Source organism: Nicotiana attenuata, chromosome 3 (genome assembly GCF_001879085.1).
Source record: "Nicotiana attenuata strain UT chromosome 3, NIATTr2, whole genome shotgun sequence".
Classification (NCBI taxonomy): domain Eukaryota; kingdom Viridiplantae; phylum Streptophyta; class Magnoliopsida; order Solanales; family Solanaceae; genus Nicotiana; species Nicotiana attenuata.
Genome location: NC_031991.1, coordinates 58,082,283 through 58,095,944, shown reverse-complemented (window position 1 = coordinate 58,095,944; position 13,662 = coordinate 58,082,283). Strand labels below are relative to the sequence as shown.

At 41.2% G+C, this 13,662-nt stretch overlaps 1 protein-coding gene across 1 annotated transcript; it reads left to right on the top strand.

Annotated features, from left to right (window-relative positions):
* LOC109224399 lies at positions 7,205-13,409 on the top strand. Its single transcript, XM_019388980.1, has 4 exons — positions 7,205-7,246; positions 12,737-12,856; positions 12,978-13,073; positions 13,173-13,409. The coding sequence occupies exons 1-4, from the start codon at positions 7,205-7,207 to the stop codon at positions 13,287-13,289; spliced, it is 375 nt and encodes a 124-aa protein (XP_019244525.1). The 3' UTR covers positions 13,290-13,409.

The window sequence follows — 13,662 nt, the reverse complement described above, 5'->3', positions numbered from 1 at the left end:
TTGCCATGAATAATATTATTTCGATCTGTCTACGACTTGGAAAGGTGCACGCCAACTGGATCAAACACAACAGTTAGCAATGAAATAATAATGATAAAGCATTGAAGCTGGAATGTCAAATAAGTGGATTTGATAGGAGTAAAATATGAATGCAATTTTACCTTATATAGCAAAGGTTGACATCTTATTTATTATAAATAAATATCCTTTTAAAAAATTATCTCCTATAGCTACCTTTTAATTTTTGTAGCAAAATATATATTTGTGTCCACTTCCTACATTTAAGCCATTAAATACGCTGTGTATTATTTTTCTCTCTCCTTTCTTTTTTTTTTCCTCTCACAAAATTACCGTATAGGAGGTAAACTTCTCTCTCCACGATCTCTCTCTCCAATTTCTCTCAGTCACAACGCCATTCTCTTCCCCATTATCTCTATCCACGATTTTCCACTGGTTCATCTCCATTGTTTCTCTCAATTTTCAACTTTTTGCTCCAAAGAGTTGCGGCAAAGAGAAATAAAGATCTGGAAAAAAAAAAGATAAAGGAGAAATACAAGTGCAGATCTCAAAATTTTCAACGCAGAAATGAGAGATTCACTACCTGGACGACCCAGAGGGTGCCGGTACCAGCGGCGACGCAACACATGGTGGCGGCCTGGATATCGGTGGATTGGGGACGGAGTTTGGGGCTGAGGAACTTGAAGAGTCCATTACCTTTATTTTCATTGTATTTCAATGTATCTCGCTGTATTTTCATGTATTTCATTGTATTCACTGTCTTTAGTTTTTTCTACTTTTTTAATATATTCACTATATTTAACTGTATTCAATGTAATTATATTATTTCAAAGCTTCACTTTGTTTCACTATTTTGTGCAACAGTATATATTCAGCAGTATGTATTCAATGTATTGTAGAATATATTCATATATTTTTTTAATTAATATAATTTATGTATTCAGATGTTTATATGTATTCAAATGTATTTGCAGTATGTATTCATATGATTTTGCACTATAGATGACCTGCTATACTTTATGTATTTAACTGTATTCAACGTAATTATATAATTTCAATATATAAATCTATTTGTAAAGATACCACTAAAAAGTATTTTAGAAAAGATACCATTAAAAAAGAAAGGGTGGACTGAATCTCTGAAGATTGCTCTGTTGTTGGGGTGTTTTTCAGCTGAGAATCTTTTCTATAACTGGAAATACAAATTTTGCATATTATAGTTGAGTTTGTTGAGTTATATTAGGATTCTATCCCGTTAATTGATTTATTTACCGTGTTTAAACATCTGAAGACCTTTTTTTCCGCAGATTTCCGTTACTGTATTCACGAATATAGCTCGCGAATACATATGAATACAATCTACCTGTAATTCCCTTTTTTTCATCGACTTTTCCTATTGTATTCATGAATACGTTAGCTTAAATTCATCGAATACACCCTATAACAAGTTAAAACATAGCTATATGAAGTAATTTAGTAAATGGTAGCTATAGCAAGCTAATAACCACTAAACAATAGTGGTTTCTGAAAATTTCTCTAAAATGAACTGCATCAATAAATGGGTGGGTCAATATTTCTTGGGCTGAAATATGTTAGGTGAAGATGAGCTAAGTATTAGATCATGGTCCAACCCTTTAAAATATAACCAAGTTTTTTTCTTTTCTAATAATTTGTTTAGTTAACCTATTTATTACTATTAATTTTTTTATAATTTATATGACTAATTTGCCATTTCTTAATTAAACAAAATAGTACAATAAAAAATAAAAGATAAGAGCAAGGAGAAAACAAAAAAGAAAAACAGATAAGAGAGCAGAGTAAGCAAAACAACATGACAGCCCGGTTGGTTTGGAGGGGGTTATACGGGTTATACATAGTGATGACCTAGGATCGATCCACCCTCAATGCCTTCTGGGTTTGAGCTTGTCGTGCAGGGTTTGCCTAGTGCCCAAAAAAGAAAAAAGAAAAAAAATATGACGGCAGCACGGGACCAGTGGTGAAAGCTGTTCAGTACCCAACTGAAACAGAGAAAATGTTTACGATTTCCTTTTGATATCCGTATTCGAAATATAAAATATTATTATCGATCAACTTTAATATTTTTTTGATTCTCACATGCATCTTCCGTGAACTATGAAGTTGAATTTGAAATTAGTTTAACTTATTTCTCACATACATCTTCCTGAAACTATGATTGAAATCTGGTTTACTTATTAATTTAATGGAATCATTGGTAAAGCACAATCTACTATACATTACTTCACCAGTACTCAAATGTTACATTCTAACAAATGCAAATCTTTTTCTTTTCGAGGTGTAGAACTAGAATGAATTCTAAAGAATATGCGTCGAGATTTGTACGTAATTAATATGATCTACCGAACCGTTTCTTAATTCTTTTTTAATATTTTTAAATGGTTAATTTACCAAGATTAATTGTGTAAAGTTTAAGCATGTTTTCTACAATTAAGTATACTGCTCTAAGATTTTGTGCTAATATTGTTAGTGAAATTCTTGAATTGAGTTACTAATACTACTGGCCAACATTTTTTTTTCTTTTCTTAACAGGAATCTCATATATCTGTTTCTTATTTTATTTATTTTTATTCTAAGAAAAACTTTTTTGCTGTTCTGGGAATTTGCTACTAGATGAATGACTCTATCATAAATTTAGTGGTATTTGGAGTTGTATCATGGACAACATTATTTTTATTAACAAGAAAAATATTTCCAAATCGTTCTTTTGATTTCTGCAACCGTTTGGTTTCAACAGTTCATGCAATTTCAGCAGTAATATTAGCTTCTATTTCTGTTCAAGATTGGAGTTGTCCACTTTGTCCTTTGGCTTCAAAATCTTCTCTCAAGCAGGTAATATTATGTTGGTATTTTTTTTTTTAAATTTTTCTTAAGAAAATAGCCAAGTTAATTCTATTTTTATGGTGATGCTGAAAAATATTAAACAGATGAAGGCAATCGCAGTGACATTGGCCTATCTTATTTATGATTTTGTATGTTGCCTTTTCGATAAGCAAGTTAAGATTGACAACTTAATTCATCATTTGGTGAGTGTTGTTGGACTTGTAGCTTTGCTTGCCTATGAATGGGTAAGTTAATTAGATCATCCTTTTGTTTTGGTTTCAATATTTCTTCTTGTTTTCTTAATTTTTGTTATCTTGCTGATATTACTGCTTGTTTATTGTATCTTTTTGCACATTTTCTTGAGCCGAGAATCTGTCGGAAACAACCTCTTTACCTTCTCAAGGTAGGGGTAAAGTCTGCGCACACACTATTCTCCCCATACTCCACTTGTGAGATTATAATGGGTTTTTATTGTTTGTTGTTGTTGTTGTTTTCTTATTTGAGTTTACCTTAAAAAAAATATTAACACTGTCGATCATCTAGAGGATAATTACAGATAAGAATCTATAAAAGTAAAATTAATCTATACTATCTTAAAAGCACGAAGACCTTTAGCGAAATGTCGTTTATCTTTTATGTCCTTTAAAAATATGGCTTCACACTTGACAATATAGTCATTTATTTATTTTTCTAATTTTTAGGACTTGATAATCAAATAAAAATCGTCTTATTAAATCATTAATAAATTTGATTTTGATTCGTCCACTACAATTGCATTTAGGATATTCAATTCATTATATTCATTATTTTCCTTATCAAATTTTACTTCGCCAAGAATTTCGTCCAACTCATTATCATGTAAACTAGGTTTATGTTGGAACAATTTTTTAAAACCTCTTTGCTTGTAAGATTATGTTGGAAACAGATTCTTAAAACTTCGTTGCCTATCTAAAAAACCATACAATAATTTTGCAACATAAAGATGTTAGTCTTAAGATACAAAGGCTAAATATAATTAAGATTTGCTATGACCACCAAAAAGGAAGTAATAAGAGAAAGAACATGAGAAAACATGCTAATTAATCTTATGGTTATTTGTTTGCCTATTTCGCCATTCACGACCCAATTTCCGAACCAACAAGTACACTAATTAATCACATTATATATTGATCACTTTTTACTATTTAAAAATAGAATATGATTGAATAAAATAATAATTACTCCCTCCGGTCCAAAATAAGTGATTTTTTGGATGTTTTCACACAGATTAAGAAATTCATCTTTTAGCATTAATTAACAATGAAATTGACCATATTAACTGTGACGACCCGGCCCGTCGTCACGTGAGTTACCGCCCCGTTTTTCCCATATTATGTTTCTCTATGCTTCATTCGGTATTTGAGGTAATCGAGTTGGATTGGTTTGGTCTTGGTAGGAGATGAGACATTTAGTCTCTCTAAGGAAAGATTATTTTGGAAAAGTCAATCGGAAGTTGACTAGTTGGTTAGAGGGCTCGGATGTGATTTCCGGAGATTCGGTTAGCTTCGGGGGATGATTTGTGACTTAGGAGCGTGATCGGAATTGGTTTTGGAGGTCCGGTGTAGAATTAGGCTTGAATTGGCGAAGTTAGTATTTTGGCAAATTCCGGTTGGTAGGTGAGATTTTGATCCGAGGGTCGCAATGGAATTCCGAGAGTTTCAGTAGCTCCGTTAGGTGATTTTGGATGTGTGTGCAAAATTTCAGGTCATTCGGAGATGTTTTGGGTCGAGTTTTGATCGAATGCGTATTGCGGAAGTTTTGAAGAAACTTAGGCTTGAATTCGATGTGGTTTAATGGTTTTAGCGTTGTTAGACGTGTTTTGAGGATTGGAACAAGTTTGAATAATGTTTTAAGATGTGTTGGTAAATTTGGTTGAGGTCCCGGGGGCCTCGGGGGTGATTTCGGGTGGCTAACGGAAGGAATTTGAAGTTGGAAAATTGCAGGTTTTTGGTTGCAGCAGGTGTTTCCGCATCTGCGAAAAGTAGATCGCAGATGCGGTCTCGCAGAAGCGAGCTAGGCCTCATAGGAGCGAAAATAGGAGCCCAGGTCAGGTTCCGCAGAAGCGGGACATTGGGTCACTTAAGCGGTCCCGCAGATGCGAAGTTGGACCGCAGAAGTGGAAAGTCGCCTTAAGTGAAAGGTCCACAGGAGCGGACATTGACCGCATAAGCGGAAGGCGCAAAAGCGGGAATTAATCCGCAGAAGCGGAAATAACTGGCAGGTTAAGTGAAAACATCTTCCTCGCGAATTTTTGAAAGAGTAGCATTTTGGACTCCGAACCTTGAGAGCTTTGAGGCGATTTTGAAGAGGGATTCGAGGGCTATTATCAGTATGAACTCTTGGACTTAGAGCTTGATTTTATGGTGTATAAACATGTTTGGACTGAATAATCAAGGAGTCAAAGGTCAAAAAATGGTGGTTTAGGGCTTGAATTTAAGAGAGTTTAAAATAGGGATTTGAGGGGTCAAATGGACCCCGATTTTGATGATTTTGATATGTATAAACTCGTGGCGAGACGAGAAATCCGGAGATGTGAATTTCGTAATTTTTCGAGAGGTGGGCCCGGGGCTCGGGTTTTGCCAACTTCGTGATTTTTGATATTTTTCGAGTCTTTTCGATTGGGTTATGACCCATTAGCCTATTGTGATGTATTTCTTGTGGTTTTTATTAGATTCGACGCGCGAGGAGGTCGATTCGAGGGGAAAAGGCATAGCGAGCTAGACTTTGACCAGCTAGAGGTGAGTAATGATTTTGAATGACGTCCTGCGGGTTTGAAACCCCGGATTTGCACAACTTGGTGCTATATTGAGATGAGACACGCGTTCCATGATGAGCGCGGGGTCATTTACTATTGGGGACTGTGACTTGGTTCAGTCCGGATGATATTTTACCGCGTATTACCAATGACTTGTTGTTTTCACTATGATTTGGGCTTATTGCCATATTTGGGGCTTATTGCCGACTGTTTGAACTCTTTATGAACTATCATCACTGTTTTCCTCACTATTTGAAATATTATTTGAACTCAGTCCATGTGATTTACACTGTTTCTTGAACTCGGCCATATTTACTTAAACTTGGAGTTTTAAACTGATATTTGAACTATTGTTTAAGCTGAGTATTATTGTTTTACTGTTGCCCGAAGGGCTGTTGACTATTTCTGGACTGATTGAGGCCGAGGGCCTTATGTGAGGACATGATGAGTGAGGTGAGGAGGCTTTCAGGCCTCGTATTGATACTGTTCAGGCTTTCAGGCCTTGTTGATAGCGCTTGGGCTGTAGGAGCCCCTCCGGAGTCTGCACACCCACAGTGAGCGCGGGTACCCATCTAGAGTGATTAAATATTGAACAGTGGTAACAATGACACTGTTATACGAGTTTGGTCAGGTAACAATGACTGACCAGTTAGGTAACAATGACTGACCAGTGGTAACAATGGCACTGTAATACGCGTTTGGTCAGGTAACAATGGTTGACCGGTCAGGTAACATTGGCTGACCATACTTGAGCATACTTGTTTTATTAATTGTTTTCAAAGAGATTTTCAACCTATATATCACTGGTTTCCACTATTTATCTGATGTTGCTGCTTGAGATAGCATTATTTGTGCCCTTGTGGGATTTTATGTTCTCAGACGTTATTTAATTTTATTTCTCACTGGATCGGAGTACTCACATTACTTCCTGCACCATGTGTGCAGAGACAGGCACAGCTGAGTTCGTACCTGAGCGCTGATTTCCTTCCAGACCAGGCGGACTAGGAGAGACGAGGTAGCTATCGACGTCCACAGCCCCGTTTTCTTCCTTATCTTCTGCATATTTTATTCATCTTCAGACTATATTTCCAGACGTGTAGTATTTTCACCAACTCTGTAGTAGCTCGTGACTTGTGACACCCCGATCATCGGGCTGAGGTTGGGATGGTTTTTCCCCGTTATGTTACGTTTATTTCCGCACTTATGATTAATCAGTATCTATGGTTTAAACCTGTTATGCTAAGAAATTGTCAAAAGCAGTGTTGATTGTTCTGTTGGCTGGCCTTGTCTTCACGAGAGGCGCCATCACGACCGGGTGGGTATTGGGTCGTGACAAGTTGGTATCAGAGCCTAGGTTACTAGGTCTCACGAGTCATGAGCAGGTTTAGTAGAGTCTCGCAGATCGGTACGGAGACGTCTGTACTTATCCTCGAGAGGCTGCAGAACCCTTAGGAAAACTTCACATTCCTGAAATTCTTGTCGTGCGATTTTGTTGATCCGGGAACTAAACTTCTGTGTTCTATCCTCTCGTAAATGGCGAGGACCTGCGCTACAGGACTAGACGGACGCCCACCGGTACCACCTACTGAGGGCACTAGAGGCCGTGGATGCGGTCGTGGTCGTGCTAGGGGCAGACCAGCGAGGGCAGCACCTGTAGATCCACCAGCTGCCCCGGCTCAGGACCAGCCTCCAGCTGTAGATGCTCCAGCAGCACATGTGCAGGCACCAGCAGTGCCTATTGTGATTCCTGGCCTCCAGGAGGCTTTGGCTCAGATATTATCCGTTTGCACTAGCCTGGCTCAGGCAGTCTCAGCCACTACTGCAGCAGCTACCTCACAGACCGGGGGAGGTCATCAGACCCCCGCTGCTCGCACACAGGTGCAGGTGGTTCAGGGATTGCAGACACCGGGAGCAGTCCCAGCTCAGCCAGTTGCGCTAGTTGCACCAGTTACCCCAGCTGCGCCAGTCGCACCAGTTCAGGACTTTGTAGTCCCAGTTATGCCAGACGATGAGCAGCGTCGTCTTGAGAGGTTCAGTAGGCTCCAGCCTCCAATTTCCAGTGGTGCTCAGGGCGAGGATGCCCAAGGATTTCTGGACAAGTGTCAGCGTATGCTTCGGACAGCAGAGATTTTGGAGACCAGCAGGGTAGCATTCACCGCATTTCAGTTCACTGGGGCTGCCTTCACATGGTGGGAGTCGTATGAGCGGCATAGGCCGGCGGGTGCAGCGCCTTTGTCATGGCAGGAGTTCTCCACTATCTTTTTGGAGAAGTGGGTACCACAGTCTCAGAGAGAGGAGCTGCGCAGGCAGTTCGAGTGGCTTCGAGAGGGAGACATGACTGTGACCCAGTATGAGGCGAGATTTTCTAAGTTGGCCCGTCATGCCTCGTGGATAGTTCCGACCGACAGAGAGAGGATCAAGAGGTTTGTAGATGGACTTAACTATCACCTTCGTGTTCTGATGACTCGAGAGAGAGTTCTGGGTATTTCCTTTGAGGATGCAGTTGATATTGCTCGTGATATTGAGATGGCTCGCCGTCAGGACAGAGAGGAGAGGGAGGCCAAGAGGCCTCGAGGTTCTGGTAGCTTCAGTGGTGCTCCGTCTAGGGGTCAGTTCCAGCAGAGCAGAGGTCGTTCATTTAGGCCTCCTCAGTCAGCTCGCTCTGAGTATCGTGGGTCATCTTCCGGCCGAGGTCATCAGGGTTATCAGCAGAGCCAGCCATCTCTCAGCGCTCTTCTAGCTCAGGGTTCATCACGAGCTCCATCTGTTCAGGGTTCCTCTAGACCGAGTGCATCAGCCCGTCACTCTGATGTGCGGGGTTCCCTTCAGTCCCATTCTTCAGCACCCGGGAGCTGTTATGAGTGCGGGGAGGTTGGGCACATGTGGAGGCATTGTCCTCGGCGTCGTGGTAGTCAGTCTCAGCAGAGGGGTCAGCCCTCGTCTTCTGGCCCATCCTCTTCAGCACCCGCCCTGCCAGCTAGGGGTGAGAGTCAGGCAGCTAGGGGTCGCCCCAGAGGGGGAGGCCGATCGGGCGGTGGCCAGGCACGATTCTATGCTCTCCTAGACAGGAGAGACGCTATTGCATCAGATGCTGTTATCACAGGTATTATCTCAGTCTGCCACAGGGATGCCTCTGTCTTATTTGATCCCGGTTCTACCTACTCTTATGTGTCTTCATATTTTTTCCATCATCTGGGTACGACCCGAGGGTGTCTTGCTTTGCCTGTTCACGTATCTACCCCGGTGGGTGATACTATTATTGTGGATCATGTATATCGATCTTGTCTGGTGACTATTGGGGGTCTGGAGGCCCGAGTCAACTTGTTGTTGTTAGGCATGGTAGATTTTGATGTTATTCTGGGTATGGACTGGCTATCTCCGTACCATGCTATTCTGAATTGTCATGCCAAGACAGTTACGTTGGCTATTCCGGGTGTTCCGAGGATTGAGTAGCGTGGTATAACTGACTATGTTCCCAGCAGGGTGATTTCCTTCCTAAAGGCACAGCGGATGGTTGGGAAAGGTTGTCTATCGTTTTTGGCTTTTGTGAGAGATGTTGGAGCTGAGACTGCTAGTCTCGATTCTGTTCCCGTTGTGAGGGACTTCCCTGATGTGTGTCCAGCGGACCTGTCGGGCATGTCGCCGGACAGGGACATTGATTTTGGTATTGATCCGGTGCCAGGCACTCAGCCTATTTCTATTCCTCCGTATCGCATGGCACCAGCAGAGTTGAATGAACTAAAGGATCAGCTTCAGGAGCTCCTGGATAAGGGGTTCATTCGTCCGAGTGTGTTACCGTGGGGTGCACCGGTCTTGTTTGTGAAGAAAAAGGATGGCACAATGAGAATGTGCATTGACTACAGGCAATTGAACAAGGTGACAGTGAAGAACAAGTATCCCCTGCCCCGTATTGATGATTTGTTTGACCAGCTCCAGGGGGCAAGGGTATTCTCCAAGATTGACCTCCGTTCAGGCTATCACCAGCTGAAGATTAGGGATTCAGATATTATGAAGACTACTTTCCGGACGAGATATGGGCACTATGAGTTTCTAGTTATGTCCTTTGGGTTGACTAATGCCCCAGCAGCATTCATGCACTTGATGAACAGTGTATTTCGGCCGTATCTGGATTCATTTGTGATTGTTTTATTGATGACATCCTGGTGTCTCGCGTAGTCAGGAGGAGCACACACAACATTTGAGAGTGGTATTACAGAGATTGAGAGAGGAGAAGCTTTATGCAAAGTCCTCCAAGTGTGAGTTCTGGCTCAGCTCAGTTGCTTTCTTGGGGCACATGGTGTCCAGCGAGGGTATTCAGGTCGACCCGAAGAAGATAGAGGCGGTGCAGAGTTGGCCTAGACCAGTTGGTATCAGAGCCTCAGGTTACTAGTGTCTCACGGAGTCATGAGCAGGTTTAGTTAGGAGTCTCGCAGATCGGTACGGAGACGCTTGTACTTTATCCTCGAGAGGCTGCAGAACCCTTTAGGAAAATACTTTCACATTCCTGAAATCTTTGTCGTTGCGTTTGTGATTACCCCGGGAACTAAAACTTGTCTGTGTTCTATCCTCTCGTAAATGGCGAGACTGCGCTTACAGGACTAGACGGAACGCCCACCGGTTCCACCTACTGAGGGCACTAGAGGCCTGTGGATGCGGTCGTGGTCGTGCTAGGGGCAGACCAGCGAGGGGCAGCACCTGTAGATCCACCAGCTGCCCCGGCTCAGGACCAGCCTCCAGCTGTAGATGCTCCAGCAGCACATGTGCAGGCACCCGCAGTGCCTATTGTGTTCCTGGCTCCAGGAGGCTTTGGCTCAGATATTATCCGTTGCACTAGCCTGGCTCAGGCAGCTCAGCCACTACATGCAGCAAGCTACCTCACAGACCGGGGGAGGTCATCAGACCCCGCTGCTCCGCACATTAAACTCGCCTTAAGTGAAAGGTCCGCAGGAGCGGACGTTGACCGCATAAGCGGAAGGCGCAAAAGCGGGAATTAATCCGCAGAAGCGGAAATAACTGGCAGGTTAAGTGAAAACATCTTCCTCGCGAATTTTTGAAAGAGTAGCATTTTGGACTCCGAACCTTGAGAGCTTTGAGGCGATTTTGAAGAGGGATTCGAGGGCTATTATCAGTATGAACTCTTGGACTTAGAGCTTGATTTTATGGTGTATAAACATGAATTTGGACTGAATAATCAAGGAGTCAAAGGTCAAAAAATGGTGGTTTAGGGCTTGAATTTAAGAGAGTTTAAAATAGGGATTTGAGGGGTCAAATGGACCCCCATTTTGATGATTTTGATATGTATAGACTCGTGGCGAGACGAGGAATCCGGAGATGTGAATTTCGTAATTTTTCGAGAAGTGGGCCCGGGGCTCGGGTTTTGCCAACTTCGTGATTTTTGATATTTTTCGAGTCTTTTCGATTAGGTTATGACCCATTAGCCTATTGTGATGTATTTCTTGTGGTTTTGATCAGATTCGACGCGCGAGGAGGTCGATTCGAGGGGAAAAGGCATAGCGAGCTAGACTTTAACCGGCTAGAGGTCAGTAATGATTTTGAATGACGTCCTGAGGGTTTGAAACCCCGGATTTGCACAACTTGGTGCTATGTTGAGATGAGACACGCGTTCCATGACGAGCGCGGGGTCATTTACTATTGGGGACTGTGACTTGGTCCAGTCCGGATGATATTTTACCGCGTATTAGCAATGACTTATTGTTTTCACTATGATTTGGGCTTATTGCCATATTTGGGGCTTATTGCCGACTGTTTGAACTCTTTATGAACTATCATCACTGTTTTCCTCACTGTTTGAAATATTATTTGAACTCAGTCCATGTGATTTATACTGTTTCTTGAACTCAGCCATATTTACTCAAACTTGGAGTTTTAAACTGATATTTGAACTATTGTTTGAGCTGAGTATTATTGCTTTACTGTTGCCCGAAGGGCTGTTGACTATTTCTGGATTGATTGAGGCCGAGGGCCTTATGTGAGGGCATGATGAGTGAGGGTTCAGGCCTCGTATTGATACTGTTCAGGCTTTCAGGCCTTGTTGATAGCGCTTGGGCTGTAGGAGCCCCTCCGGAGTCTGCACACCCATAGTGAGCGCGAGTATCCATCTAGAGTGATTAAATATTGAACAGTGGTAACAATGACAATGTTATACGCGTTTGGTCAGGTAACAATGACTGACCAGTCAGGTAACAATGACTGAGCAGTGGTAACAATGGCACTGTAATACGCGTTTGGTCAGGTAACAATGGCTGACCGGTCAGGTAACAATGGCTGACCATACTTGAGCATACTTGTTTTATTAATTGTTTTCAAAGAGATTTTCTTCCTATATTTCACTGGTTTCTACTGTTTATCTGATGTTGGTGCTTGAGATAGCATTATTTGTGCCCTTGTGGGATTTTATGTTCTCAGTCGTTATTTAATTTTATTACTCAGTGGGTCGGAGTACTCACATTACTTCCTGCACCATGTGTGCAGAGACAGGCACAACTGAGTTCGTACCTGAGCGCTGATTTCCTTCCAGACCAGGCGGACTAGGAGAGACGAGGTAGCTGTCGACGTCCACAGTCCCGTTTTCTTCCTTATCTTCTGCATATTTTATTCATCTTCAGACTATATTTCCAGACTTGTAGTATTTTCACCAACTCTGTAGTAGCTCGTGACTTGTGACACCCCGATCATCGGGCTGAGGTTGGGATGGTTTTTCCCCGTTATGTTACGTTTATTTCCGCACTTATGATTAATTAGTATCTATGGTTTAAATCTGTTATGCTAAGAAATTGTCAAAAGCTGTGTTGATTGTTCTGTTGGCTGGCCTTGTCTTCACGAGAGGCGCCATCACGACCGGATGGGTATTGGGTCGTGACATTAACCTTTACTATCTCACATAAACACTCCTAACACATACTCCAACACTATTTACTCCAAGGACAATGTAGGGAAAAAAATAATTAATTCATTCTTGAAATCTGAAAAAATCACTTATTTTGGACCACAAAAAAAGGGCCAAAAAATCACTACTAAATACGTGAGTTTGTTTGTGATATGCAGTGTGGTTCAGAAATTATAGCAGCATTATTGTTGACAGAGATTTCCGGTCCATTCCTACACTTGTGGGAGATTCTCAAAGAGCTTGGATACAAAGACACCGACCTTAATCTTACTGCTGATGTTAGCTTTTTGAGTTCTAATTTATTTTCTTTCCAATTTAAAGGGAATTAAATTATGTTATTGATTTTGTTTTATATGATATTAATAATTCTGATCTTAATTAAATTGATCTCTTTTGCAGGTATTATTTGCAGTTATTTTCAGCAGTGCTAGGATGATAGGGGGGCCATATCTTACCTTTGTGACGCTTTCTTCTGATAATCCAATCCTCATTAAGGTAATTAATCTAATGGACTTCAATTAATTTCTTTTATTTGACAAAAGTCGACTTTAAACCAACAAATTTAGTGATAATTATATTTTATCAATTTTCCAGGTCATGTCTATCGGACTGCAACTTGTTAGTGCTTTTTGGTTCTATAAGATTGCTAGGATGATAATGTACAAATTCTCTCGAAGAACTAAAGCTAAAACTTCTCCTTCAAATATGTAATTTGCTCAATTTTTTTACTGTACAACAATTCAAACTCTTAGGTATCAAACACTAGCGTTTGAAGAGAAACAAAGCCATTCCTTTCCATTACATTACATTCCTAAGAGATTAACAAAAAGACTTTCAATATCTTTGTCATTCCTTTGCATGCTCCAAAACTAGGTAAGAATGCATGGATAACTCCAGAAATATGCTCTCAGCCACCAGTTTCAATGAATTTTTTTCTCTACTTATAATTCGGCCCTCGTTTTCACTGAAATTTAACTCGTATTGCTTGTTTGATTTTGCTCTAAATGATAGGCATGACTCACGCTTCTTTAGGTTCTTTAAATTCCATGGATAATATAACTTTAGAAATTAATGCAGTCAATTA

Coding starts and splice junctions, on each gene's coding strand:
- LOC109224399 (XM_019388980.1), top strand. CDS start 7,205: ATGGCGAGGACCTGCGCTACAGGACTAGACGGACGCCCACCG. Junction 7,247..12,736: donor GACTAGACGGACGCCCACCG/GTACCACCTACT, acceptor TGTGATATGCAG/TGTGGTTCAGAAATTATAGC. Junction 13,074..13,172: donor ATAATCCAATCCTCATTAAG/GTAATTAATCTA, acceptor TCAATTTTCCAG/GTCATGTCTATCGGACTGCA.